The sequence below is a fragment of the Geotrypetes seraphini genome, chromosome 2 (genome assembly GCF_902459505.1).
Source record: "Geotrypetes seraphini chromosome 2, aGeoSer1.1, whole genome shotgun sequence".
NCBI lineage: Eukaryota > Metazoa > Chordata > Amphibia > Gymnophiona > Dermophiidae > Geotrypetes > Geotrypetes seraphini.
This window is the reverse complement of record NC_047085.1, coordinates 257263975-257291571: the sequence shown is the minus strand read 5'-3', so window position 1 is coordinate 257291571 and position 27597 is coordinate 257263975. Positions and strand designations below refer to the sequence as shown.

The 27597-nt window shown below is 44.5% G+C and overlaps 1 protein-coding gene across 5 annotated transcripts in view; it reads left to right on the top strand.

The window, feature by feature from the left end:
* The window catches only part of FAM227A (family with sequence similarity 227 member A), a 317179-nt gene that overhangs the window by 97661 nt on the left and 191921 nt on the right, over positions 1-27597 (top strand). For 4 of the 5 annotated variants that reach the window (XM_033929447.1, XM_033929446.1, XM_033929449.1 and 1 more), the window contains 2 exons: positions 14091-14191; positions 26670-26813. The exons of the other annotated variant lie outside the window; for it this stretch is intronic. In XM_033929447.1, the coding sequence (XP_033785338.1) occupies positions 14091-14191; positions 26670-26813 (245 nt within the window). The remainder of the gene's footprint in view (positions 1-14090; positions 14192-26669; positions 26814-27597) is intronic. 5 annotated transcript variants of the gene reach the window in all.

Sequence of the window (27597 nt, the reverse complement as noted above, 5' to 3'; positions counted from 1 at the left end):
TCTGATGTGGCAGCCATTTTCACTAGTTGCATGTGGTTGTCCCGAAGCATCTCCTTTGACACGATCTGGTGGAAACATGAAGTTGCATCAGAGGAGAAGCTTTGGGGCAGCTGTGTGCAACTAGTAAGAACAGCTGCCACATCAGGGCCCTTCTGAGAGGGAATACTTTGGTTTGGAAAAACGTCCATGAAGGTGAGAGGAAGAGAGGGAGATGGTCCGACAAGGGGAAGAGGTTGAGTGGTGCTTCAGATTTATTTTGTGGAGAAAGAGGGGGACAGACGCTGGCTGGAAGAAGGGGGCAGACGCTGGAAGGAAGTGGAGAGGAGAAAGAGGGGTGCAGATGCTGAATGGGAGGGAGAGAGAGGGGAGCAGATGTTGAATGGAAGTGGTAAGGAGAGAGGAGGGCAGATTCTGGATGGAAGTGGGGGGAGAGTGGGGAGTAGAGAGAGAGTGGAGTAGATGCTGAATGGAAGTGGTGAGAAGAGGGGGCAGACACTAAATGGAAGTGAGGGGGAGTGAGAGAGGGGAGCACACACTAGAAGGAAGTGGGGAGGAGAGAGAGGGGATCAGACACTGAATGGAAGTGGAGAAAGGGGGAGCAAATATTGAATGGAAATAGTGAGGAGAGAGAAAAAAGGGCACATGCTAGATAGAAGTGAGGAGGAGAGAGAAGCAAGCAGATGCTGGATGGAAGTGTGGAAGAGAGAGAAAAAAGGGCACATGCTGGATTGGGGGAAGAGGATATTGTTAGATACTGGAAGGGGTGAGGGAAAGAGATGGCAAGCTGTAGGTAGACACAATGAAAAGAGAGAAATTGAGGACTGGATAGTAAGAAATAATTTAATCTAGACCAGACATGGGCAAACCACGGCCATATCCGACCTGTTTAATTTTATAATCCGGCCTGTCGAATTACCTTTGTGGCGATGTTTACAAGCAGCTTTAGCCTTGAAGCCACATGTGGTTGCCAGAAAGTCCTCCTCTGACACAACCGGAAACAGGAAGTTGCGTCAGAGGAGAACTTTCTGGAGATGCACATGATTATGAGGCTCCAGCTGCTTATAAACATAAGAACATAATAAGAACATAAGAAATGCCTCCGCTGGGTCAGACCTGAGGTCCATCGCGCCCAGCAGTCCGCTCACGCGGCGGCCCAACAGGTCCAGGACCTGTGCAGTAAATTTCTATCTATACCCCCCTATCCCCTTTTCAAGCAGGAATTTGTCTAATCCTTTCTTAAACCCCAGTACCGTACTCTGCCCTATAACGTCCTCTGGAATTGTATTCCAGGTGTTCACCACACGTTGGGTAAAGAAGAACTTCCTAGCATTTGTTTTGAATTTGCCCCCTCTCAACTTTTCTGAATGCCCTCTTGTTTTTTTATTTTCTGAAAGTTTGAAGAATCTGTCCCTCTCTACTCTCTCTATGCCCTTCATGATCTTGTAAGTCTCTATCATATCCCCTCTTAATCTTCTCTTTTCCAGGGAAAAGAGTCCCAGTTTTTCCAATCTCTCAGCGTATGAAAGGCTTTCCATCCCCTTAATCAGTCGTGTCGCTCTCCTCTGAACTCTCTCGAGCAATGCCATATCCTTCTTAAGGTACGGAGACCAATACTGGACGCAGTACTCAAGATGTGGACGCACCATTGCCCGATACAGTGGCAGGATAACTTCTTTCGTTCTGGTTGTAATACCTTTCTTGATTATACCTAGCATTCTATTCGCTCTCTTAGCGGCAGCTGCGCACTGTGCTGTCGGCTTCATTGTCATGTCCACCATCACCCCCAAGTCCCTTTCTTGGGTACTCCCTCCCATCGCATAAGTATACCTCGGGTTTTTGCTTCCCACATGCAACACTTCTCAACATTGAATTTCATCTGCCATCTCTCTGCCCATTCCCCTAGTTTGTCCAAGTCCCTTTTCAATTCTTCGCCGTCCTCCTTTGTCCGAGCTCCACTAAATAGTTTGGTGTCGTCTGCAAATTTTATTATCTCACACTTCGTCCCTGTTTCTAGATCATTTATGAATATGTTAAAAAGCAGCGGCCCGAGCACCGAGCCCTGCGTAACACCACTCGTGACCTTTCTCCAGTCTGAGTAGTGGCCCTTCACCCCTACCCTCTGTTTCCTAACTTCTAACCAGTTTCTGATCCATCTATGCACATCTCCGTCCACCCCATGGTTCTTCAGTTTCCGGAGTAGACGTTCATGAGGCACCTTGTCAAAGGCTTTCTGGAAATCTAGGTATATGATGTCTATGGGGTCTCCTCTGTCCATCTGTTTGTTAATTCCTTCGAAGAAGTGCAGTAAGTTAGTCAGGCACGATCTTCCCCTGCAGAAACCATGTTGGCTGGTTTTCAGAAGTTCGTTTCTTTCAAAATGTTCATCGATGTTTTCTTTTATCAGTGCTTCCGCCATTTTCCCCGGTACCGAGGTCAGACTCACCGGTCTGTAGTTTCCCGGGTCCCCTCTTGATCCCTTTTTAAAGATGGGCGTAACGTTGGCTATCTTCCAATCCTCCGGAATCACACCTGTTTTCAGAGATAGGTTGCAAATTTGCTGCAGTAGTTCTGCTATTTCCTCCTTTAGTTCCTTCAGAACCCTTGGATGGATTCCATCCGGACCCGGCGATTTGTCAGTTTTTAGTTTTTCTATCTGCCTGCGCACATCATCAAGGCTCACTTCCATGGTTGTTAACTTTTGTGCTTGATTTCCCTTGAAGATTTGTTCAGGTTCCGGTATGTTGGTTGTGTCTTCGCTTGTAAATACCGACGAAAAGAACATGTTAAGTCTTTCTGCGACCTCTTTCTCTTCCTTCACCGCTCCCTTCCGGTCTCCGTCGTCCAGCGGTCCCACCTCCTCCCTAGCCGGCTGTTTCCCTAAGAACGGCTTGAAATTTCGTGCTTCCTTAGCCTCTCTTCATACTCTATTTTGGCTTTTCGAACCACACGGTGACATTCTTTTTGATACTTTCTGTGATCTTTCTAGTTTCCCTCAGATTTGTCCTTCTTCCATTTTCTGAATGAGTTTTTCTTATTGCCTATCGCTTCCTTCACTATTTTAGTTATCCACGCCGGGTCTTTTGTTCGACTCTTGTTGCACCCTTTTCTGAATCTGGGGATATACAGATTTTGCGCCTCGCTCACCGTATCCTTGAAAAAGGACCAGGCATGTTCTACCGTATGCCATTTTTTGGAAGTGTTCCTAAGTTTCTTCTTTACCATTCCTCTCATTGCTTCGTAGTTTCCCTTTCTGAAGTTAAAAGTTGTTGCTATGGTTCTCTTTCCTTTCAGTATTCCTATTTCCACCTTGAATTTGATCATATTATGATCGCTGTTTCCCAACGGTCCCACTACTTCCACTTCCTTTGCAGGTCCCTTTAGCCCATTTAGGATTAGATCCAGAGTGGCATTTCCTCTCGTCGGTTCTCTAACAAGCTGCTCCATGAAGCAATCTTGTATAGCCTCCAGAAAGTCTGCCTCCCTAGCGCATCTTGAGCTTCCAAGACTCCAGTCTATCCCAGGGTAGTTAAAGTCTCCCATAATAACTGTGTTACCGCTTTTGCATTCTCGCTTCATCTCGGCTTCCATTTCTTCATCGATTTCTCCGGTTTGTCCGGGTGGACGATAATATAGACCTATCTTTATTTCAGGCACTTTCCTTCCTGGTATTTTAACCCATAGCGATTCTAGCTTGTTGGCCGTCTCTGCTGTGTCCATTCTTGTCGATTGTATGCTTTCTTTTATGTATAGTGCTATTCCACCGCCTTTCTGTCCTAATCTGTCTTGGCGATAGAGTTTGTACCCCAGCAGTGCTGTATCCCATCTGCTTTCCTCGTTCCACCATGTTTCAGAGATTCCAATGATGTCTATGTTCTCTGCAATGGCCATGGCTTCTAATTCTCCCATTTTGTTTCTTAGGCTCCTTGCATTAGTATATATGCAATTTAGCTCCTGGAATTTTGTTGCCTTCATTTCCTTTCCCTGTGCTTCTGTCTTTAGATTCTTCTCTTTGGTTACGATCTTTCTAATCTCCTCTCCTTTGTTAGTCGACTCCTGTAGTTTGTCCCTTGTTTCATCCCAGCCTTTTTTCTCCTTAGTATCTTCACGAGATATCTTTTTCCGAATCATCGACGCTTGGTCGACTGTCGGCTTTCCCCTTCTTGTTAGTTTAAAGCCTGTTCTATTCCTTTCTTGACGTTGTTTGCTAGAAGTCTAGTTCCCGCTGCGCTCAGGTGCAGTCCATCTCTCCTGTAGAGCTTGCTCTTGCCCCAGAACGTCGTCCAGTTCCTCACGAAGTGGAATCCTTCTTCCTCACACCATCTCCTCATCCATGCATTTATTGATTGTAGTTCCTCTTGCCTTTTCACATCTGCCCTCGGTACCGGTAGGATCTCTGAGAACGCTATCTTCTGGGTCCTCATCTTCAGCTTCCTTCCCAGAATCTTGAACTGTTCTATCAGTGTGTTTCTTCTGTAGTCCCTCCTGCTGACATCATTCGTCCCGATGTGGATCATTACTGTGGTCTCTTCCGTCTCTGCTCCTTCCAGGATCTTTCCAATTTTGTCCACGATGTCCTTGGTTCTCGCTCCTGGGAGGCAGGTCACCAGTCGGTCCTCTCTCCCTCCTGCTATGTGGCTGTCCACATGCCTCAGGATCGAGTCCCCCACTAGGATCGCTGACTTTCCCTTCTTCAATGTTCGCTTCGGTCTCAGGTCGATGTCCTCGGTATGCTTCTCTCTTTCTTCCTCTGGGCATCGACTGGTCAATTTCTCGCCTTCGTGTGTTTTTCCTCCAGGGGTGTCTTCTTTGTGGTCTTCTGTTTCTTGCTCTCTCTTCGATGTTGGTGTAACCTCTTCTTTTATCTGAAGTTCATTCTCTTCCACCCTCCTCTTGTATGCCTCCTCAATGAATTTCTCGAGTTCCCTGACTTCCTCCTCGATGTGCCTCTCGCTCATGAAGTCTTCAGTTGTCCTGATTGGGTCCTCCGTGGTGTAAAGTCCTTCTAGCTCCTGTATCTTGTCCTCTAGTCGCTTGACTTCCTTCTTCAAGCTTTCCATCTCCTGACACCGACTGCATACATACGACTGTCTCCCCGAGGGGAGGTAGTCATACATATGACAGTCGGTGCAGAACACTGGAAAGCTCATCCCCATGAAGGTAAGAAGAAGGAAGGAAGGGAGGGAGATGCTCAGACCGTGGCAGGAGGGAGGGGGCTGCTGGACCGCACGAAGGGTGCTGGGGGAGGGAGGGATGGAAGAAAGGAACAGACCCTGAAGGGAAATGGGGAAGAGAGAGTGGGGTAAAGACGCTGTAAGGAACTGGGGAAGAGAGAGAGAGAGGGGAGAAGATGCTGCTGAAGGGAACTGGAGAAGAGAGAAAGGGGAGAAGATGTTCCTGAAGGGAACTGGGGAAGAGAGAGTGGGGAGAAGACACTGAAGGGAAATGGGGAAGAGAGAGATGCCAGACTATAGAGGGAGTGGAGGGAAAAAGATGGGCACCAGACCAATGTGGATGGGGGGTGGGTGGAGGGAGAGATGGAAGGGAAAGGCACAGTACATAAGAAAATAAGTACTGCCATCTCCAGATCAGACCTTCGGTCCATCAAGTCCGGTGATCCGCACACGCGGAGGCCCAGCCAGGTGTACACCTGGCGTAATTTTAGTCACCCATATCTCTCTATGCCTCTCGTAAGGAGATGTGCATCTAGTTTGCTTTTAAATCCTAGAACGGTGGATTCTGCAATAACCTCCTCTGGGAAGGCATTCCAGGTGTCCACCACTTGTTGCGTGAAGCAGAACTTCCTGATATTTGTCCTGGACTTGTCCCCCCTTAGCTTCAGTCCATGTCCTCTTGTCCGTGTCACATTGGACATTGCAAATAATTTTTTTTCCTGCTCTATTTTGTCGATTCCTTTCAGTATTTTGAAAGTCTCGATCATAACCCCTCGCAGTCTCCTTTTTTCAAGGGAGAACAATCCCAGTCTCTTAAGTCGTTTCTCGTATTCCAAGTTCTCCATATCTTTTATTAGCTTCGTTGCTCTTCTCTGCACCCTCTCCAGCAGTTTTATATCCTTCTTTAGGTTGGGAGACCAATGTTGGACACAGTATTCCAAGTGTGGTCTGACCATTGCTCTATAAAGCAGCATTATAACTTCTCCGATCTACTTGTGATTCCTTTCTTTATCATGCCTAACATTCTATTTGCTTTCTTTACCGCTGCTGAGCATTGTGCAGACGGCTTCAGGGTCCTATCTATTAGTACACCCAGGTCCTTTTCTTGTTCGCTCTTGCCCAGAGTTGCACCTGACATTCTGATAATAACTGATAATATGGAAAAGGCAAAGAGAAGGCAGACAGTGGATGGAAGGAATTGAATGAGGAGACAATGAGGAAAGCAGAAACCAGACAACAGAGGTAGAAAAAAAAATTATATTTATTTTCTTATTTTTGCTTTAGGATAAAGTAGTAACATACATAGTAACATAGTAGATGACGGCAGATAAAGACCCGAACGATCCAATTAGTTTGCCCAACCTGATTCAATCTAAAAATTATATTAGTTGTGTTGATAAACATTTATTGTCAAATATATTTTATTGAGCATGACAAAATAGCCAAAATCAGAGTTACAAAGAAAAATAAAATCAGCTCAAGAGTTCACCCATATTCAATCCAGCCCACCCCCTAAATCCACCCCCCAAACTCCCCAATCCCACTCACACTTATACAGCAGTAAGTACTCAATACAATGGAAACAGAGCAGTCCTAAACAAAAAGCCCATTAAACAAAACAGAGTTACAGAATTAGAGTGGCTAACAATTCAAGAGGCGTCTACGTGCCGTCGATGTCATAGTGGTCCAAAAGGGTTTTGATAAACATTTATAAACAAAGCCCTGCCGGCTGAACATCTCTTTCTCTAGTTCAGCAGCCAGAACTTTGATTTATAAAATGACAATTGTACAGAATATTGTTTCTTTTTATACTTTAATAAAATAAGTTCAGTGTAAAACTATTTGAGGCTTGTGTGGATAGGATCAGATGGTTTGCGGGGATGGGGTGGGATGGGGACTGAGCTCAAGGGAACGGGTCCGGTCCCTCTGCCAAATTTAAGAACCCATTGTGACTCACGAGTCAAAAAGTTTGCCCACCCCTGATCTAGACAGAGACAGAAAATAAATTGAGAAGGAAGACCAAGGAAGAAAAAGAAGGGGAAAGGAGAGGAGAGAGAGATGCCAGAGTATGGGGGGAAGGAGAGGAGACAGATACCAGATCTGAGGGGAGGAAAGGAGGAGAGAGATATGCTAAAATCCGCTGGGGGAGGGGGGAGGGAGAGATGGAAGGGCAGAAGACCATGGGGGAGTGGAGGGAAGAAGATGGATGTCAGACCAATGGGGGGGAGGGAAAAAAGGAAGGGAGAGGCAGATAGTTTCTGGAAGAAGCATAGAAAGAGAGCAGATGCCATATGGAAGAGGCAGAGAAGGCAGACAGTGGATGGAAGGAAGAGAATGAGAAGATGAGCAAAGCAGAAACCAGACAACAAAGGTAGAAAAAATTTCTATTTATTTTATTTTATTTTTTTGCTTTAGGATAAAGTAGTATTGTAGCTGTGTTGATAAATGTTTATAAATAGAAAATGGAAATAAGATGATCCTTTTTATTGGACTAATTTTAATACATTTTTGATTAATTCAGAGACCAAAACCGCCTTCCTCAGTTCAGGACAGGAAATCTGTAACAGCAGTATACTTTATTGACCTGAAGAAAAAGTTTTTGACCTCTGAAAGCTAATTGAGAAATGTATTAGTCCAATAAAATGGTGGGCTCTAAATTTTCTTCCTGCCATGGCCAATGCCTCCTACCCAAATGCAAAATCTAAATACCTAAGTTGATGGGCTTCACAAAGCCCTGATGGCTGAAGATCTTCCTCTAGTTCAGTGGCCAGAACTCTTCAAGCTCTGCAGCTGGTGGTAGCTCAGAAACACAGCTGCAGAGCTTAGAGATTCCTGGCTGCCTGACTGGAGGGGTGGTCTTCAACTGACAGGGTTTTGGGATCCCTCATCAGCCGCAGCAAGGGAAATGGCTATTGGACCTGTGCCTGGGATCCCTGTGTATTCAGTACAGAAAGAAGTGCATATCTGTTTTTATTTCTTCAGTGTTGTAATACTTGCTGAGTTTAATTAGTAATGGGAGGTGAGCATATTGGGGAGGAGTGCAGAAAGGAGAGAGGATCAAGGGCCTCCTCTTTAATTTCTGCTCTGGGCCCCAGCATGTCTAAAACCGGTCCTGGCTATGATGTCATGCACCGAGGACTGCCCAATCCAGTTCAGCAACTTTGATTCCTACCTGCTTCCTGCCTGGTCCTGCACAGCCGCAATCAGCTTCCGGCCTCAGCCCTATCCCCACGCAAGTGGCTTTTTTGTTCATGTTGGGCATAGGTTGGGTTGCATGGCCTGCTCTGCTATAAGTTGGGGACAGTGGTGCCGCACTGGCAGGCAGCTTTCTTTGTGGACAAGACATGGGCCAGTTGTCTCAGTTACTCTCCCTCTGCAACAGTGGCAGGCAGATTCCTTCACAGACTTGTCTTCTGACTTGCACTCTCCTGGTCTCCCGCCGTCAAAGTTCTTTTCCTGCAGCAGCTTCACGGTTGTGCTGCCCGAGCAAACTACCTCACCCACCCTCCACTGAAAGCCATTCTCCGGACCCTCTCTCTCCAGTATCCTTATCTCCTGAGTTCTGGCTTTACTCACCTAAGATAGATGACTTCCTGTGGGTATTTGCATCTCTTTATTTTTCCCCTCTTTCTTTGCTTGCTCAAGCTGGGACTGGATAAAATGAGGATCCCATGGACCTCATGGATCTCCACCGCATGCCCCAAAAATCTGTTTACCTTGGGGGGGGGAGGTGATCCCTGAGGTCAAGGATCCTTGCAGACACCACCCCATACCATGGCTACTCTAGCTCTACGGGATCCTTGGGGACTCCAGTTAGAAGGTATTTGGGACACTGGGGTGCAGAAAAACAGGGAACAACAGAAGGGAGAGCTAGGGTGAGACACCAAGCAATTTATGCAGTTTTCAGCACCAGCAATCCCAATCACAAACAGAAAAGAAGCCATCAAGGCCTGGGCAAGTAGGTGGGAAGGGAAGGAAGGGGGGGCTGCATAGAAGAAAAATTGTACACTGTCACTGGTATGGTAATCTTTGTTGTTTGCTTTTAATTTTAAAATAAAAGAAAAAAGAAACGAAGTGGAAATAAAGAAGAAAATAAGAAAACAGGTAAATAAATGGGGGCAGGGCGGGGCCTAGTTTACTTGTGTGCCTAGGGGCCCTCAGAGAATTAATTCTGCTCTGCCCATGGCTCTGGATTTTCAACAGCTGTTTGTTCAGCTGAAAGTGGATTCACTGGTAGCACAGGTCACCAAGTGGACTTCTTTGCCCAGTGAATGAGATGTGATGTTGAAAGATACTCAGGACTGCAAGGTAAATGGTTCTCAAGAAGCAATTTGAAGCTTTAGCCTTAGGAATTAAAGCAGTAACCGCAGCTTCCTTTGTGGCACATGCATATCACACTTGGCTAGCTCGGGTCTTGGCCTCAAAGGCAGATGAGGATCCTCAGATGATCCTTTCTGGGGTGAATTGTATTGCAGACGCTCTGTATGACATCTTAAGAATCATGAGCAACATGTCAGCCTATTTTATCTCTGCCCAAAGGATGCTTTGGATCGGACAATGGGCAGGAGACTCGGCTTCTAAGGCCATCCTCATCAGGCTTTCCTTCAAAGGGCAGATGCTATTTGGAAAGGGTCTGGATGACCTGATGGCCAGTGTTGTGGACCTTCACCCTAAGGCCTTGCCGGACAGCAGACCCCAGGCAGCTCAGGGTTCGGGATGTGGGAATTTTCAAGATTGAGTTCTATGCCCCCCTTCTGGACCTTTTTGTAGATTTCCTGGCCAGTCAGCTGGCCAGAGAGAGCCCTTAGAGTCCAGACAACGGTGCAAAGACTCCTGGATCTCCATGCCATAGAGCCAGTTCCAGACAAAGGTTGGGCTCAGGCAGATATTCCATATGCTGCAGCAGAATCACTACTGCGACTTTGTAAAAGGGGCCCTAATGATGGTAGATAAAGACTTGAACTGTCTATCCAGTCTGCTCAAAAGTCACACTTATTATCATGATTAAACTAACAATGAAGTATATAAAATATTTGATTATGGACTTTCTATGGCATTTCTGAGACATCAACCATAGAAGAAGTACACTTGCACTATCCTTACAGTCCAACTTTTGGAGTTGCCATTGAAGCCTATCTGAATTCATTTTGTCATTTGCCAGCCACAGACCATAAGAGTCTGCCTTCCGTGTTTGCTTGCAGAGGTGACTAGTTGCCAGGTGTCGTCATCTCGAGTCTCTTCTTGTAACCCAGTCGTTACTTCCAATGCTGCAAGTTCGGTTGGTTCGGGTGACTTTAGGATGGACCTGTCTTCGTGCACATGCTCGGAGACCTGAGACAGTTCTAGGAGGACTTCATCGATGAACGCCTCACCCTCCCGGATACTTCTTAGCTGCCGCACTTCTTCCCTCATACTTGTCCGTTCCTGCAGGATGTCTCCGTTGATCTGTTGCTGCATCAATGCCCCAGCTGCAGAAGAAATCCAGATGAAGGCCACAGTCTCCGTGCAGACTGAAGAGGACTCCCCTGATGGACGGCGGCGGAGATCTCTTTACAGACCGAAGCTGAGCCCCACCTGAAGACTTCAGTCTCTGTGCAGACAGAAGGGGACACCCAGCAACAGATCAACAGAGACATCCTGCAGGAACTGACAAGTTTGAGGGAAGAAGTGCAGCAGCTAAGAAGTATCTGGGAGGGTGAGCTTATAGCCCACTTAAACCTAAGCAGGTTCTAAACATACATACAAAATTAAAAACACACACAAAAAAATAAAATTCATAACATAAAATACTAAATCTATATATATAAAATCGGATGTATGTATGTATGTGCCGCGATCACGCAAAAACGGCTTGACCGATTTGAACGAAACTTGGTATGCAGATCCCTCACTACCCGGGATGATATGTTCTGGGGGTCTCGCGGCCCACCTGCATACGTGGGCGGAGCTACAAACAGATAATCGGATTTCACCCATTCATGTTAATGGAAAAAATATAAAGAGCTGCCAACGCAAAAACGGCTTGCCCGATTTGAACGAAACTTGGTATGCCGATCCCTCACTACCTGGGGTGATATGTTCTGGGGGTCTCACGGCCCACCTGCACATGTGGGCGGAGCTACAAACAAAATCAGATTTCACCCATTCATGTCAATGGAAAAAATGTAAAACAGCTGCCAACGCAAAAACGGCTTGCCCGATTTGAACGAAACTTGGTATGCAGATCCCTCACTACCTGGGGTGATATGTTCTGGGGGTATCGCGGCCAACCTGCACACCTGGGCGGAGCTACAAACAGAAAATCAGATTTCACCCATTCATGTCAATGGAAAAAATGTAAAAACTGCCTCTGCAAAACCGGCTTGCCCGATTTGAACGAAACTTGGTATGCGGATCCCTCACTACCCGGTATGATATGTTCTGGGGGTCTCGCGGCCCAACTGCACACGTGGGCGGAGCTACAAACAGAACTTCAGATTTCACCCATTCAAGTTAATGGGAAAAATGTAAAAAGCTGTGGGACCGATTTGAACTAAACTTGGTATGCTGATCCCTCACTACCTGGGGTGATATGTTCTGGGGGTCTCGTGGCCCACCTGCACACATGGGCGGAGCTACAAACAGAAAATCAGATTTCACCCATTCATGTCAATGGAAAAAATGTGAAAAACTGCCATTCTCACAGTAATTCCAACTACCTGGGGTGATATGTTCTGGGGGTCTCGCGGCCCACCTGCACACGTGAGCGGAGCTACAAACAGAACATCAGATTTCACCCATTCATGTCAATGGAAAAAATGTAAAAAGCTGCCATTCTCACTGTGACCAATTTGGACGAAACTTGGTATGCAGATCCCTCACTACCTGGGGTGATATGTTCTGGGGGTCTCATGGCCGACCTGCACACGTGGGCGGAGCTACAAACAGAAAATCAGATTTCACCCATTCATGTCAATGGAAAAAATGTAAAAAGCTGCCATTCTCACAGTAATTCACAAACGGCTTGACCGATTTGAACGAAACTTGGTATACAGATCCCTCACTACCTGGGGTGATATGTTCTGGGGGGTCTCGCGGCCCTCCTGCACACGTGGGCGGAGCTACAAACAGAACATCAGATTTCACCCATTCATGTCAATGGAAAAAATGTAAAAAGCTGCCATTCTCACTGTGACCAATTTGGACGAAACTTGGTATGCAGATCCCTCACTACCTGGGGTGATATGTTCTGGGGGTCTCATGGCCGACCTGCACACGTGGGCGGAGCTACAAACAGAAAATCAGATTTCACCCATTCATGTCAATGGAAAAAATGTAAAAAGCTGCCATTCTCACAGTAATTCAAAAACGTCTTGACCGATTTGAATGAAACTTGGTATGCAGATCCCTCACTACCTAGGGTGATATGTTCTGGGGGTCTCGCAGCCCACCTGCACACGTGGGCAGAGCTACAAACAGAAAATCAGATTTCACCCATTCATGTCAATGGAAAAAATGTAAAAAGCTGCCATTCTCACAGTAATTCCAACTACCTGGGGTGATATGTCCTGGGGGTCTCGCGGCCCACCTGCACACATGGGCGGAGCTACAAACAGAACATCAGATTTCACCCATTCATGTCAATGGAAAAAATGTAAACAGCTGCCATTCTCACAGTAAATCTAAAATGGCTTGACCGATTTGAACGAAACTTGGTATGCAGATCCCTCACTAACTGGGGTGATATGTTCTGGGGGTCTCTTCACCCAAGAATTTATATGTTCTTGCTCCTGGAGGTGAAACTAAAAATGTTGTTTATAATCAAGTTTTGTGTTAGTTGTATTGTATTCATTTTGTCAAATATTTCACATTATAATTTGAATATTGTACTTTTTATAAAGCTGTAAAAAAATAATTTCATTCACCACTATAAAGTATCTTTATTTGAATCCATTTATAGTTTTATTGCTATAATTAAATACCCGTGCAACGCCGGGGCATCAGCTAGTAACAATATAATAGCTACTCAACCTGCATCTACTTTATACAGTAAATTTAGGCTTTCTATCCTAACTGTATAAATTTTATGCACTTTAATGCTTAAAGGTCCTAAAATTACCATTCAGTAGTTTATAGTCTGGGGGTAAAGATTTCTAACTGCAGTCTTTACAGTAAGAAGGAGACCAGCATTTGATTGGCTGATTAATTCTGACAGAGATATAGAAACCACTTTTACCCTTGTTTTCTCAAGTGTACGAGAGTGTCAAGATGTTTGATATTTAAAATTAAAGTTCTTAAATTTGCATCAGTTGCTTTTTGCAGCTTTACCAGTAGCAATATGCCTCTTTCCCTCAGTTCTTGGTGAACTTTCTTGATATACCTTGTTAGTCTAAATATAGGGTTTGTAGCATAAAAGTAGCAGTACATTATCTTCTCTTTATCTGTAGGACTTCATTTAATTGTAAATAATCCTCTACTTTTTCATTAACATCTGTGACTGATCTGCTGCACTATGGTCTTTATTTGCAATAGTGATGGTATTTTCATCTCCAGGATCTGCACTATCACTACCACTAACATTAGCCCTGGGCAACGTGTAGCCAGTATTGAGTAGAGGCATAGCCTAATGGATAGTGGGCAGAGAACTGAGTTCAATTCCCACCATAGCTCCTTGTAACCCTGGGCAAGCCATTTAACCATCTATTTATTGCTCCAGTTACAGAAAACTTAGATTGTGAGCCCACTAGGGACAGGAAAAAAAAGTAACTGTATATAGTATATGTAAACTGCAGAAGGTAGTATATCAAGTCCATGATTGTTTACTCTTTGAAAATAGGGAAGCTAGTGCCATTTGGAGAACTAGTTCCTTTATCCAAGTATCAGTGACCTCACAAGGTTGTTTTTTTGTTGTTGTTGTTTTTTTCATATTTCTCCTTTTAGAAAGGAACAAGGAAGAAGCAGCAAGGTCTACACAGAAATATGAAAGACCTATGAAAATACCAGACAGAAAACAGTCCTTAGTGAAGGATGGAATAATGAAGGCAAGTGACTAGTAAGCTGCCTAACGTGAAGGTTTTAAATCATACTTCCAGTGCAATAGGTATATCATTCTGGACAAGCGGGTCATCTCCCCATAGCTGTGAGCTTCTGCAGAAGGAATCCACTCTGGATTTTTTCTATATCCCTCGTACTTCACTGAGAACTCTACTGCCATCTAGTTTTTCTCTTCTATCTAACTCTTGTTACTCTATCTGAGGAGTGGGAAACCTACAACCTGTGGGCCAGATACATCCCTCTATTGAATTTTATGTGGCCTATGAGACCATGAGAAATATACAGAGAAAATGTAATCCACCAGAGTTGTAGCAATTTTTAAACACCGTTTTGCAAACATTTTCAGAATAGCTACTCTGACTGTATATATTCCACCTCTGCTTGCACACTATGGGGCTTATTTTCAAAAAAAGGAAAATGTTCAAAAAGTAGCATAAAGGGGCAGATGGATGTTTTTCATTCCAAACCCATCTAATTCACTACTTTCAAAACCTGTTTTCTAGACAAATTTCCTTGCTGTTCATCCACAATTCATCTAAATCTCAAGGGGTCGTGTTAGAGGAATAGTTTGGGCGGGACTAGGGTGGCCGTATGACCTGGACTTTTCTCTGCCATAATTGAACATTGTAGAGTACGTCCAGGGCACAATTTGAATGTTTGGGGCTAGACCTGTTTTAACAATGAATAAGTGCTCAAAAGATGCCCAAACTGACCAAATGACCATTAAAGGGATGAAGGCATGACCTCCTCCACACACTCCCCTAGTGGTCAATGACCCCCTCTCACTGCCTATAGATGTATGCCAGCTGCAGATGTTATGGCAGTCCTAGCAGAACAGCAAGCATAGAAACATGATGGCAGATAAAGGCCAAATGGCCCATTCAGTCTGCCCATCTGCAGTAACCATTATCTCTTCCTCTCTCTAAGAGATCCCACATGCTTATCCCGTGCTTTCTTGAATTCAGACACAGTCTTTATCTCCATCTCTTCCAGGAGACTGATCCATGCATCTAACACCCTTTCTGTAAAAAAGTATTTCCTTAGATTGCTCCTGAACCTAGCACCTCTTTTCATCCTATGCCCTCTCATTTCAGAGCTTCCTTCCAAATGAGAGATTCGACTCATGCACATTTACACCACGTAGATATTTAAATGTCTGTCTAGAAACAATACTAGCAATAACAATCTAAATAGATAAATAACTGCAGCAAAAAATGTTGCAAAAATGTTATAAGCCAAGTGGTGGAAATATCCTTTGAAAAACCATTTAAGTAAAGTGGAGAAAAAAGCCTCTAGTTTTATATGCAGACGGCAACCCAATGCGTTTTTTAGCCGTTCTTAATCTGTATCATAGGCTAAAAAACTCCACTACTTCTCTAAATGTAATCTTTCAAAATGGGAAAATATTTCACCACTGTGCACAGGGAACAGGAAAAAGAACCTTCAGGAAGGTTACACTTATCTTCACAGCTGTTGATGTAAGCCAGGACCGTGATCCAAAAATGCAACAATCTTCCTTCAGTCACATTTCTGGCATTGAAGTGAAGACAAGGAACCGATGTCCAAATCCAACAAGGCACTTGTTTCACCAATGAATGGCTGCTTCAGGGAATTCCCTCCTATTCCGTCCACAATTTGGCTCCACAATAGTGCCTGACTTATAGCTCCTGATATCGTGACATCACTTTCTCCCGAAACTCAAAAAGTAGAACTTTATTGAAAGAATATTTTTGCAACATTTTTTGCTGCAGTTATTTATCTATTTAAATGTCTCTATCATATCTCACCTCTCCTGTTTTTCCTCTAAAGTATACATATTGAGATCTTTGTCTGTCCCTATATGCCTTATCACAAAGACCACACACCATTTTAGCAGCCTTTCTCTGGATCGATTCCATCCTTTTTATATCTTTTTAAAGGTGCAGTCTCCTGAATTGCACAGAATATTCTAAATGATGTCTCACCAGAGTCTTATACAGATGCATCAATACCTCCTTTTTTCTACTGGCCATACTTCTTCCTATGTACCTTAGCATCTTTCACCTTTTCAACCTATCTGGCCACCTTAAGATCATCACATACAATCACACCCAAGTCCCGTTCTTCTGTTGTGCACATAAGTTCTTCACCCCCTCCACTGTACCGTTCCCTTGGAGTTTTGTAGCCCAAATGCATAGCCTTGCATTTTTATAGCATTAAATTTTAGCTGCCAAATTTTAGACCATTCTTCAAGCCTTGCTAGATCTTTCTTCATGTTATTCACACCATCAGGGGTGTCTATTGCAGATTTTTGTATCATCCGCAAAGAGGCAAATCTTACCGACAGCCCTTCAGCAATATCGCTTATAAAAATGTTAAAAAGAACAGGCAGAAGAACAGAACCTTGATGCATACCACTAGTAGCATCCCTTTCCTCAGAGCGATCTCCATTGACCACTATCCTCTGTCACCTTTCACTCAACCAGTTCCTGACCCAGCCCATCACTTTGGGGCCCATCCCGAGGTCACTCAGGTACCTGGAGAAGCCTGTGGTCAGTGCAGTGTACTGTAGAGCAGGGGATCCGGTGTGAGTCCACCAAAAACCTACTGTACCATTATATAGGTGACACCTGCAAGCATAAGAGCTATTGGTATGATGTATAGTTGGGTACAGTAGGCATTTAATGGGTTTTGGAGGTCTCACCATACAATATAAGGGTGTGTGTACCTTTTATGTGAAATTCACTGCAGTGTCCCTTAAGGTGTCCCACTGCTCTGCTGGGATGTCGTTGTAGCCAGAATGCTAAAATGCTGGCCCTCTCCTATTTCCCAATAGCTTGTTCTGTTAGATATTTTTTTTCAAAAATGGTTCAAAAAGATAGGCACATATCTGAAAAATTATAATTTTGGGGAAAAAAAACCCCCAAGATAGATGTTTTGCAGTTTTAAAAATAGGCATATCTGGTACTGGATTTATGTGTGTTTTCTGCAAAACATCCAAACTCAGATTTGGTTGTCATATCAAAAGTGCCCCTCTATTCTGTTTAAGAAGTTTTATTTTGCTTTATGCTGACACTATAAGTAGCATACTAAGGCACTTATTTTCAAAGTATATGGACATCTCAAAAAGCTAAAATGGACATACATGTGCTTGAAACATTCAAATCCTAGTTTTGCAAAGGCAGAATTTGGACATCTGACACTGCCATATGAAAATAGCTAGGGGGAGAGTTGTGGTTGTGTTTTGTGTGGGGCTAGTGAAGACCCAAAATTAGGACATCCAAAAGCAATTATCAAAGGAAGGAAACATCCAAATCTAAATAGGACGTCTTTAATTGGATGTGTTTCAGTCATGTCAAGGGTACAGAAAGGTGCTCTGATCAAGCAGCTGGTCACAGGAGGAATTAAAACATGGCACTTCCTTAATCCCCCAATGTTGCTGCAGTGATGTAACAATAAATAACTGTTTATAAATAAAAAATAAATAACTGATTATAAATAAGAGCAACTATAAAGTGGAATACTAACACCCTTTGGTGAAGATGCTCTATTTCTGAGGCTATTTCCCCACCTAGTGAATAGTTGAAAAGTAAGCTAATTTAAAGAATATTTAGGGATGGGTTTCATGAGATTTATATACTTTTCCAATGGAACAGATATTGATTGTGTAGTGGTTATTCCATTGTGAGTGAATTACAATAGTGTTGCTTGGCTGCAGTGATGTAGCCATGGGGGGGCCCCTTGTGGGCCTGAGCCACCCCCATTCCATAACTGGAATACCTTTTGACTGACTGGTAGGGAAGCCTAGTCTCTGCCAGCTAATGAGATCCACTGCTGGAACTACCCCAGTAGGTAAGATTTTGGCTATCTCCCATCCTGCTGCTGACTGAGCGTGCATGAGGACTGCCAATGTCTACAGCAGAAGAGAGGCAGTCAACTTCTTTCCTACTGGCAGTAGATTTCATCAACTGGCAGGCATTGAGCATCCCCACCAGCAAAGGCAAAGAATGCTGCAGGAGGAAAGGAAATGTGTTGCCCTCCTAATTCACCCCTGGGTTCCCCTAAAAATCCAATGCTGGCTATTTATTTATGTGGAGCAGCATAATAAAAAAAAGTCTAAGTCTGATTTGGCCCTAAGTCACTAGTTGCCCAAAGTCGGAAACGTCCAAAGTCTATTCTCAAAAAATACGTCCAAAATATATATATATATTTTTTTGAGAATCGTTTACTATGTACCCTAGCATCCAGCCGTCCTACATCCTATGTGTCCTATGTCCAGCCGTTTGATCATCCAGACCACTAAATCTATCTTTATACTCCATTCTCATCCAAAAAATCATCTGAGACAAAAGCAAGACCTTTTGGATGTGGGAGGGACCAGCAAAGTGATGGACTGGAATCCCAGACATGTCAACAGAGTAGTGGGGCACCTTATAGGACACTGCTGTGAACTTCACAAAAAGGGTGCCACATAAACATCTCACCACAACTCCCTTAAAGGTCACAGTGAGCCCCCCCCAACCTACTATACCCACCTGTCTACCACCCCAATAGCCCTTATGGCTGCAGGTTTTGGGAGGTTTTGGTGGGTGCATATATTTCACCATGAATACAGTAGTTAGAGTGGCTTATGGGCCTGGGTCCTCCTCTCTATGGTTCACTAGCCCATCCCCCAAACTACATAAGACACCTCTGTGCAGCTCTACTAGGCTTTCCTATGCCAGGTGCTGATGTTCTGGAGGCAGGTATTTACGCTTTTATTATGATTTTTATGACAGTGTGTGTGGGTGTGGTTGTGTGTGGGTGTGTGGGGGGGAGGTCAGTGATTACTAGGGGAGTGTTTCTGGAATCCAATGGATTATAGGACCTGAGGCAACATGGATTCACTAGACGTAGGTCTTGTCAGACAAATCCAATCAGTTTCTTTGACTGGGTATCTAGAGAATTGGATAGAAGGAGTGCGCTAGATGTGGTGTATTTAGATTTTAGCAAAGCCTTTGACAGTGTACCACACAGCCGGCTAATAAATAAACTGAGTGCTTTTGGGATGGGCCCCAAAGTAACGGGCTGGGTCAGGAACTGGTTAAGTGGAAGACAACAGAGGGTAGTGGTCAATGGAGATCGCTCTGAGGAAAGGGATGTTACCAGTGGTGTGCCTCAAGGTTCTGTTCTTGAGCCTGTTCTTTTTAACATTTTTATACGTGATATTGCTGAAGGGCTATCAGGTAAGATTTACCTCTTTGCGGATGATACCAAAATTTGCAATAGAGTAGACACCCTGGGTGGTGTGAATGACATGAAGAAAGACCTAGCGAAGTTTGAAGAATGCTCTGAAATTTGGCAGCTAAAATTTAATGCTAAGAAATGCAAGGTCATGCATTTGGGCTGCAAAAATCTGAAGGAATGGTACAGTTTAGGGGGTGAAGAACTTATGTGCACGACAGAAGAGCGGGACTTGGGTATGATTGTATGATCTTAAGGTGGCCAAACAGGTTGAAAAGGTGATGGTGAAACTAGAAGGATGCTTGGGTGCATAAGAAGAAGTATGGCCATTAGGAAAAAGAAGATATTGATGCCCCTGTATAAGACTTTGTTGAGACCTCAATTAGAATATTGTGTACAATTCTGAAGACCACATCTTCAAAAAGATATAAAAAGGATGGAGTTGGGCCAGAGGAAGGCTACTAAAATGGTGCGTGGTCTTCATCATAAAGCTTATAGGGGCAGACTTAAAGATCTCAATCTATATACTTTAGAGGAAAGGCAGGAGAAGGGAGATATGAAAGAGATGTTTAAATACCTACATGGCGTAAATGCGCATGAGTCGAGTCTCTTTCAATTGAAAGGAAGCTCTGTAATGAGAAGGCATAGGATAAAGTTAAGAGGTGATAGGCTCCAGAGTAGAGAATGACACGGTGAAAAAATTGGTCCCCGTCACCGCCCCGTCCCCGTCTCACCATCCCCGTCACCGCCCCGTCCCCGTCTCACCATCCCCGTCACCGCCCCGTCCCCGTCTCACCATCCTCTTCACCGCCCCGTCACCGCCACTGCCACCCCATTCACCGCCCCGTCACCGCCACTGCAATCCCATTCACTTTTCTTTATTTACGTATAAAGGAAACATTCTTTAAAACTTTAAAACTTAGTTAAATATTAGTTAATAACTATACAAAAACAAAACACGCAGAGAAAAAATTAATTAATATAAATTCTCAAAACTGACACATTTTGATCACTAAATTTAAAATAGTTATTTTTCATACAGTTTTTCAATCACTAATCTTCCACCACCCCTGGGGCTAGCAATGCAAAAACAAACACGACATGTACTTTAAATGCTTACAATGTTAGCCTATATGGTAAGTAGACGCGGCCGCTGTTCCTAATCGCGGCAAAGATCTCCCTGCCGTGATTAGCATAGTGACCGCGGCTACGGCTGCAAGTCTCCCCTCCCCCCAGCGATCACGGCAGGAGGGCACCCAACCCCTCCTGTAGACCCCCCCAACGGCCCTCCCGACAATCGCAGCAGAAGGGTACCCAACCCCTCCTGCCGGTCCTCCCAATGGCCTCCCCTAAGATCGCCGGCAGGAGGGTACCCAACCCCTCCTGCTGGACCCCCCCCAACGAACCCTCCCACCCCGTAACCCCCTTAGTCTTACTTTCCAAGTTGGACCGGACGGCTCCTCACACGTATGGCCAGCAGGCTTGCCTCCGTCCAAATGAGGCGGGCCCGCCCCTACCCTGCCCAATCCACAGGATCCTAGGGCCTGATTGGTCTAGGCACCTAAAGCCACTCCCGCTATAGGAGGGGCCTTAGGTGCTTGGGCCAATCAGGCCCTAGGATCCTGTGGGTTAGGCAGGGGAGGGGAGGGGCGGGCCCGCCTCATTTGGACGGAGGCAGGCCTGCTGGCCAGACGAGCGAGGAGCTGTCCGGTCCAACTTGGAAAGTAAGACTAAGGGTGGTGTTTCGGGATGGCGGGGTTTGTTGGGGGAGGGACCGGCAGGAGGGGTTGGGCACCCTCCTATTGGCGATATAGGGGGCCGTTGGGGGTGCCGGCAGGAGGGGTTGGGCACCCTCCTACCAGTGAGGGCGATCGTCAGGGGGGGGGGGGCGGGTTCTATTGGCAGGAAGGGTTGATCTGACAAATGAGGAGCACGGTGAAAACACAGGTAAATTGCGGTTCCTAGAGGGGGGGACATTGGCCTGCGGGGACAAATCTATTCACCGTTTTTGCGGTCGGTGAAAGGATTTGTCCCCGCGTCTGCGGCGATTTGCTAATGAGGTCACCATAACCCGCAGCCAAACCGCAGCCACGCAGCGGTTCGCTGCGGGGATCGCTCCCCGTGTCATTCTCTACTCCAGAGTAATCAAAGGGGATACTTTTTTACAGAAAGGGTGGTAGATGCATGGAACCGTCTCCTGGAAGAAATGGTGGAGACAGACTGTGTCTGAATTCAAGAAGGCGTGGGATAGGCACGTGGAATCTCTCAGAGAGAGAAAGAGATAATGGTTGTAGCAGATGAACAGACTAGATGGGCCATTTGGCCTTTATCTGCCATCATGTTTCTAGGATTTTTTAGCTTCAGGGACAGAAAAATACTTACTAAATATATAAACCACCTGCAAGCTTGAATACTATCGGTGGTGTACATTTAGGACCTGAATATACACCACTTCAGTAGCCTTCAGGCTTGCAGGTGGTTTATATATTTAAGTACAGAAGGTTTTTTTTAATGCTCCTAGAGGGCTTATAATTACAAAATAAAAGAGTTAAAGTGGGATTTGAACCTGGGTCCCTTGTTTTACAGTCCACTGCACTAACCACTAGGCTGTCCCTCTGCTCTGCATGGATGTCTGTATGGCTTTTTTCTAAGATAGCTGCCCTACAGACATCCATGTCCCCAATTCCCTCTTCCCCATTCATAATTTGAACTTTCCAGTTTGTAAAATGGCTGTTCATGCTGGATGGCTCCAGAACATGGATACCCCATTTCACATATTTTTGAACAGAAAATCTCTCGGTACATGTGAGATGGACATTCTTTGAGACATTCTAACTTGGATGTGCTTTCAAAAATGTTCCTTCTTGCCATAATGTATATTTTTATTTGATTATTTTTATTGCTGTAATTGTTTATTGGCTATGTCCGAGTTATTTTTGCTGTCCACCACCTTCAGGAAATTACATAAAAAAGATGGTACAAATATAATAAATATATAAAATTCTCACTCATTAATGACTGCTCAGAATCAGAGGCTCATGAATACTGGATAGAGTGTAGCAGGTAATAATATCTAGACCACTGTTCTTCAACCGCCGGTCTGCAGGAAATTTCTGCCGGTCCGTGCAGGGCCGGCGAGATTGATTAAGTTCAATTTCCTGCCGGTCCGCGCAGGGCTGGCAAGATCGACGAGATATTTTTATCTGGTCCGCACTGGGCAGGAGAGATCATGGAGAGCCTCCGACAGTGGCTTTCTCCCCTCTGCAGCTCTCTTTACTTCCCAGCGCAGCAATTCACAAAGGCAGTCTTGGGGCTTTTGCTGTGTCGCGGCTGCCTCTGATGATGCAACTTCCTCTTTCCTCAGAGGCGGCGCGACCCAAGAAAGGACCCGAGGCTGCCTTCCTGAATCGCTGCGCTGGGAAATAAGAAGAGCTACTGGGAGGGGAGAAAGCCACTATTGGAGTCTGGGAAGCTGCTGGGCAAGGGGAAAAAAAGGGACAGCCGCTACTGGAGAGGGAGAAGGAGAGATGCTGCTGGGAGGGGAGGAGGGAAAGGAATCTGGGAAGCTGCTGGGCAAGGGAAAAAAAGGGACAGCTGCTACTGGAGAGGGAGACGGAGAGATGCTGCTGAGAGGGGAGGAAGTAACATAGTAACATAGTAGATGATGGCAGATAAAGACCCGAATGGTCCATCCAGTCTGCCCAACCTGATTCAATTTAAATTTTTTTTTTTTTTTTTTCTTCTTAGCTATTTCTGGGCGAGAATCCAAAGCTTTACCCGGTACTGTGCTTGGGTTCCAACTGCCGAAATCTCTGTTAAGACTTACTCCAGCCCATCTACACCCTCCCAGCCATTGAAGCCCTCCCCTGCCCATCCTTGTACGGCCATGCACAGACACAGACCGTACAAGTCTGCCCAGTAACTGGCCTAGTTCAATCTTTAATATTATTTTCTGATTCTAAATCTTCTGTGTTCATCCCACGCTTCTTTGAACTCAGTCACAGTTTTACTCTCCACCACCTCTCTCGGGAGCGCATTCCAGGCATCCACCACCCTCTCCGTAAAGTAGAATTTCCTAACATTGCCCCTGAATCTACCACCCCTCAACCTCAAATTATGTCCTCTGGTTTTACCATTTTCCTTTCTCTGGAAAAGATTTTGTTCTACGTTAATACCCTTTAAGTATTTGAACGTCTGAATCATATCTCCCCTGTCTCTCCTTTCCTCTAGGGTATACATATTCAGGGCTTCCAGTCTCTCCTCATACGTCTTCTGGCGCAAGCCTCCTATCATTTTCGTCGCCCTCCTCTGGACCGCCTCAAGTCTTCTTATGTCTTTCGCCAGATACGGTCTCCAAAACTGAACACAATACTCCAAGTGGGGCCTCACCAATGACCTGTACAGGGGCATCAACACCTTCTTCCTTCTACTGACTACGCCTCTCTTTATACAGCCCAGAATCCTTCTGGCAGCAGCCACTGCCTTGTCACACTGTTTTTTCGCCTTTAGATCTTCGGACACTATCACCCCAAGGTCCCTCTCCCCATCCGTGCATATCAGCTTCTCTCCTCCCAGCATATACGGTTCCTTCCTATTATTAATCCCCAAATGCATTACTCTGCATTTCTTTGCATTGAATTTTAGTTGCCAGGCATTAGACCATTCCTCTAACTTTTGCAGATCCTTTTTCATATTTTCCACTCCCTCTTCGGTGTCTACTCTGTTACAAATCTTGGTATCATCTGCAAAAAGGCACACTTTTCCTTCTAACCCTTCAGCAATGTCACTTACATACATATTGAACAGGATTGGCCCCAGCACCGAACCCTGAGGGACTCCACTAGTCACCTTTCCTTTCTTCGAGCGACTTCCATTAACCACCACCCTCTGGCGTCTGTCCGACAGCCAGTTTCTGACCCAGTTCACCACTTTGGGTCCTAACTTCAGCCCTTCAAGTTTGTTCAACAGCCTCCTATGAGGAACTGTATCAAAGGCTTTGCTGAAATCCAAGTAAATTATATCTAGCATATGTCCTCGATCCAGCTCTCTGGTCACCCAATCAAAAAATTCAATCAGGTTCGTTTGGCACGATTTACCTTTTGTAAAGCCATGTTGCCTCGGATCCTGTAACCCATTAGATTCAAGGAAATACACTATCCTTTCTTTCAGCAACACTTCCATTATTTTTCCAACAACTGAAGTGAGGCTCACCGGCCTGTAGTTTCCTGCTTCATCCCTGTGACCACTTTTATGAATAGGGACCACATCCGCTCTCCTCCAATCCCCAGGAATCACTCCCGTCTCCAGAGATTTGTTGAACAAGTCTTTAATAGGACTCGCCAGAACCTCTCTGAGCTCCCTTAGTATCCTGGGATGGATCCCGTCTGGTCCCATCGCTTTGTCCACCTTCAGTTTTTCAAGTTGCTCATAAACACCCTCCTCCGTGAACGGCGCAGAATCTACTCCATTTTCTCGTGTAACTTTGCCGGACAATCTCGGTCCTTCTCCAGGATTTTCTTCTGTGAACACAGAACAGAAGTATTTGTTTAGCACATTTGCTTTCTCCTCATCACTCTCCACATATTTGTTCTCAGCATCTTTTAGCCTAGCAATTCCATTTTTTATCTTCCTTCTTTCACTAATATATCTGAAAAAATTTTTATCTCCCTTTTTTACATTTTTAGCCATTTGTTCTTCCGCCTGTGCCTTCGCCAAATGTATCTCTCTCTTGGCTTCTTTCAGTTTCACCATGTAGTCCTTTCTGCTCTCCTCTTCTTGGGTTTTTTTTATATTTCATGAACGCCAACTCTTTCGCCTTTATTTTCTCAGCCACTAGGTTGGAGAACCATATCGGCTTCCTTTTTCTCTTGTTTTTATTGATTTTCTTCACATAAAGGTCCGTAGCCATTTTTATCGCTCCTTTCAGCTTAGACCACTGTCTTTCCACTTCTCTTATGTCCTCCCATCCTAACAGCTCTTTTTTCAGGTACTTTCCCATTGCATTAAAGTCCGTACTTTAATGCAATGGGAAGTCCCTTTGCATTAAAGTCCGTACTTTGCATTAAAGTCCGTACTTTAATGCAAAGGGAAGAGAGTTACTGCTGGACAGGAGGAGGAGGGAAGGGAGAAGGAAAAAAGGAAGGAAACAGCTGGCAGGGAGATTAGAGGAGGGGAAGGGGAGAGACAGGCATGAGAAAGTAGAGAAATTGATGATGGGAAGAGGTCAGCAGAGAAATAAGCAGATAGGGACAATGATGCTAGATCTGGTGTAGGAGAGATAAAAATGAAGAGAGCAGTGAAGCTGGAATGAATCATTTAAAAAGGAGAGAGGGTGCAAAGGCTGAATGGAAAGGGGAGAGGGGCATAGAAAGAAGACAGATACCATATGGAAGGGGGAGAGGGCAGAGAGTGGATGGAAGGGGCAGATGCTGGATTGAAGAGACAGAGAGGGCAGACGCTGGAGGGAAGAGAATGAAAAGATGAAAGTAGAAACCAGAGACGACAAAAGGTAGAAAAATTTAATTTTATTTCTATTTTGTGATTATAATATATTAGATTTGAAATATATATCTTGCTAGAGCTGGTGTTAGACATAACTGGGGACTACAAAGCCCAGGCAGTGCTTCTTTAGCTTCCAGCTGGCTTAGGGTGCTCTCTGACAAGGGGGCAGTTGCCCTAGTTGCATTCCCCTAACACTATTCCTTTCATGTGTGACTGCAGTATTCTGTTAGCATGATATTTCTGTGTAGCATTCTGTAATAATTTGGCTTGTTCAGTTTTCTTGATAGTAGAGGGGATATATGTGAAGGGGAGGGGAGACAGGGGTTTTGTTGATCCTTGCTCTGTATTTATAAAATGACAATTGTATAGAATATTGTTTCTTTTTATACTTTAATAAAATACATTCAATATAAAATCATAACTGAGGCTTGTACGGATGGGATCAGATGATTTGCCGGGACTGAGCTGGCGGAGATGGGGCGGCAACAGGGTTTTAAAATTTTAGTCCTAGTAGTTTGCCGGTCCACAAAATAATTCCTTTATTTCTGCCGGTCTACGGGTGTAAAAAGGTTGAAAAACACTGATCTAGACCACTGGAGGAAACCCTAAAAAAAAAAAAAAAGTAGCACTAATGTTACATTAAGGCAAACAATTTAGCAAATTCACTGGTGGATAAGTACAGAATATCATTTGTGTGTATGCTTGTGCAAGTGGGAGAGACTGGCAGAATGAAGCCTTGTGAACTGTGTGTCTTCTTTTCAGAAGTCGATTAGCAGTCCTGTACTGGTGGATCTGCAGCATTTTCCTGGTTTTAGTGAAGGAGCACCTCCACCCCTACCAAACGAAGTATCATTGAAGAATATAATTGAGAATGTGATATCAGCACAAAGCAATGCTGCTGGCAAGGTATCCAAAGGCTGGGAATGGGTAGGAAAAGAAAAATGAGGGAAAGAAAAGGAAGAAGAAAAAAAAATTCCTTTTTGAATTTCTGTGTTTAAACAGAAACATCAATAAATGTATAAATTCTACGTACATTACATTAGGGATTCTATTCCGCCATTACCTTGCAGTTCAAGGCGGATTATAAAAGAATTATCCAGGATGTATTACAACAAGAACTTACAAAAAAAAAAAAAAAAAATTGGTCATTTTCAAAGAGAGTAAGAAATGGGTAAGGTTATTTGTTTGGGGTAGTTGGCTTTAGTGAGAGGTGGAGTTTGAAACTTGCGGTATTATTTCTTTTTTTCAGGGTATTTCTTTTCTAAAAGTCTTGTAGTTGATGGATTCCGTCAGTAGATTGGCGATTTGGTTGTCTAGTTTGGCTGCTTGAGTGGCCAGGAAGCCTTCATATAGTTTTTTCCGTTTGACCTCCTTAATTGGGGGGTATGAGAATGGGGTGTGAGTTTTCCTATGTCTGGTTGAGGTGTTGTGGATGAGGCGGTTATTCAGGTAGTTTGGACTGTCTCAGTATAAAGTAAATAGTAGGCAGTAGAATTTAAATTGTATTCTTGCTGGGATCGGAAGCCAGTGCGATTGGAGATATGCTTCTGTAATGTGATCATGTTTCTTTAATGAGTAGATGAGTCTTAGTGCTGTGTTTTGGATAGTTTGTAGTTGTTTTGTTATGGTTGTAGGGCATGGGAGGTAGAGGATGTTACAGTAGTCAAGTAGGCCTAGTATTAAGGACTGA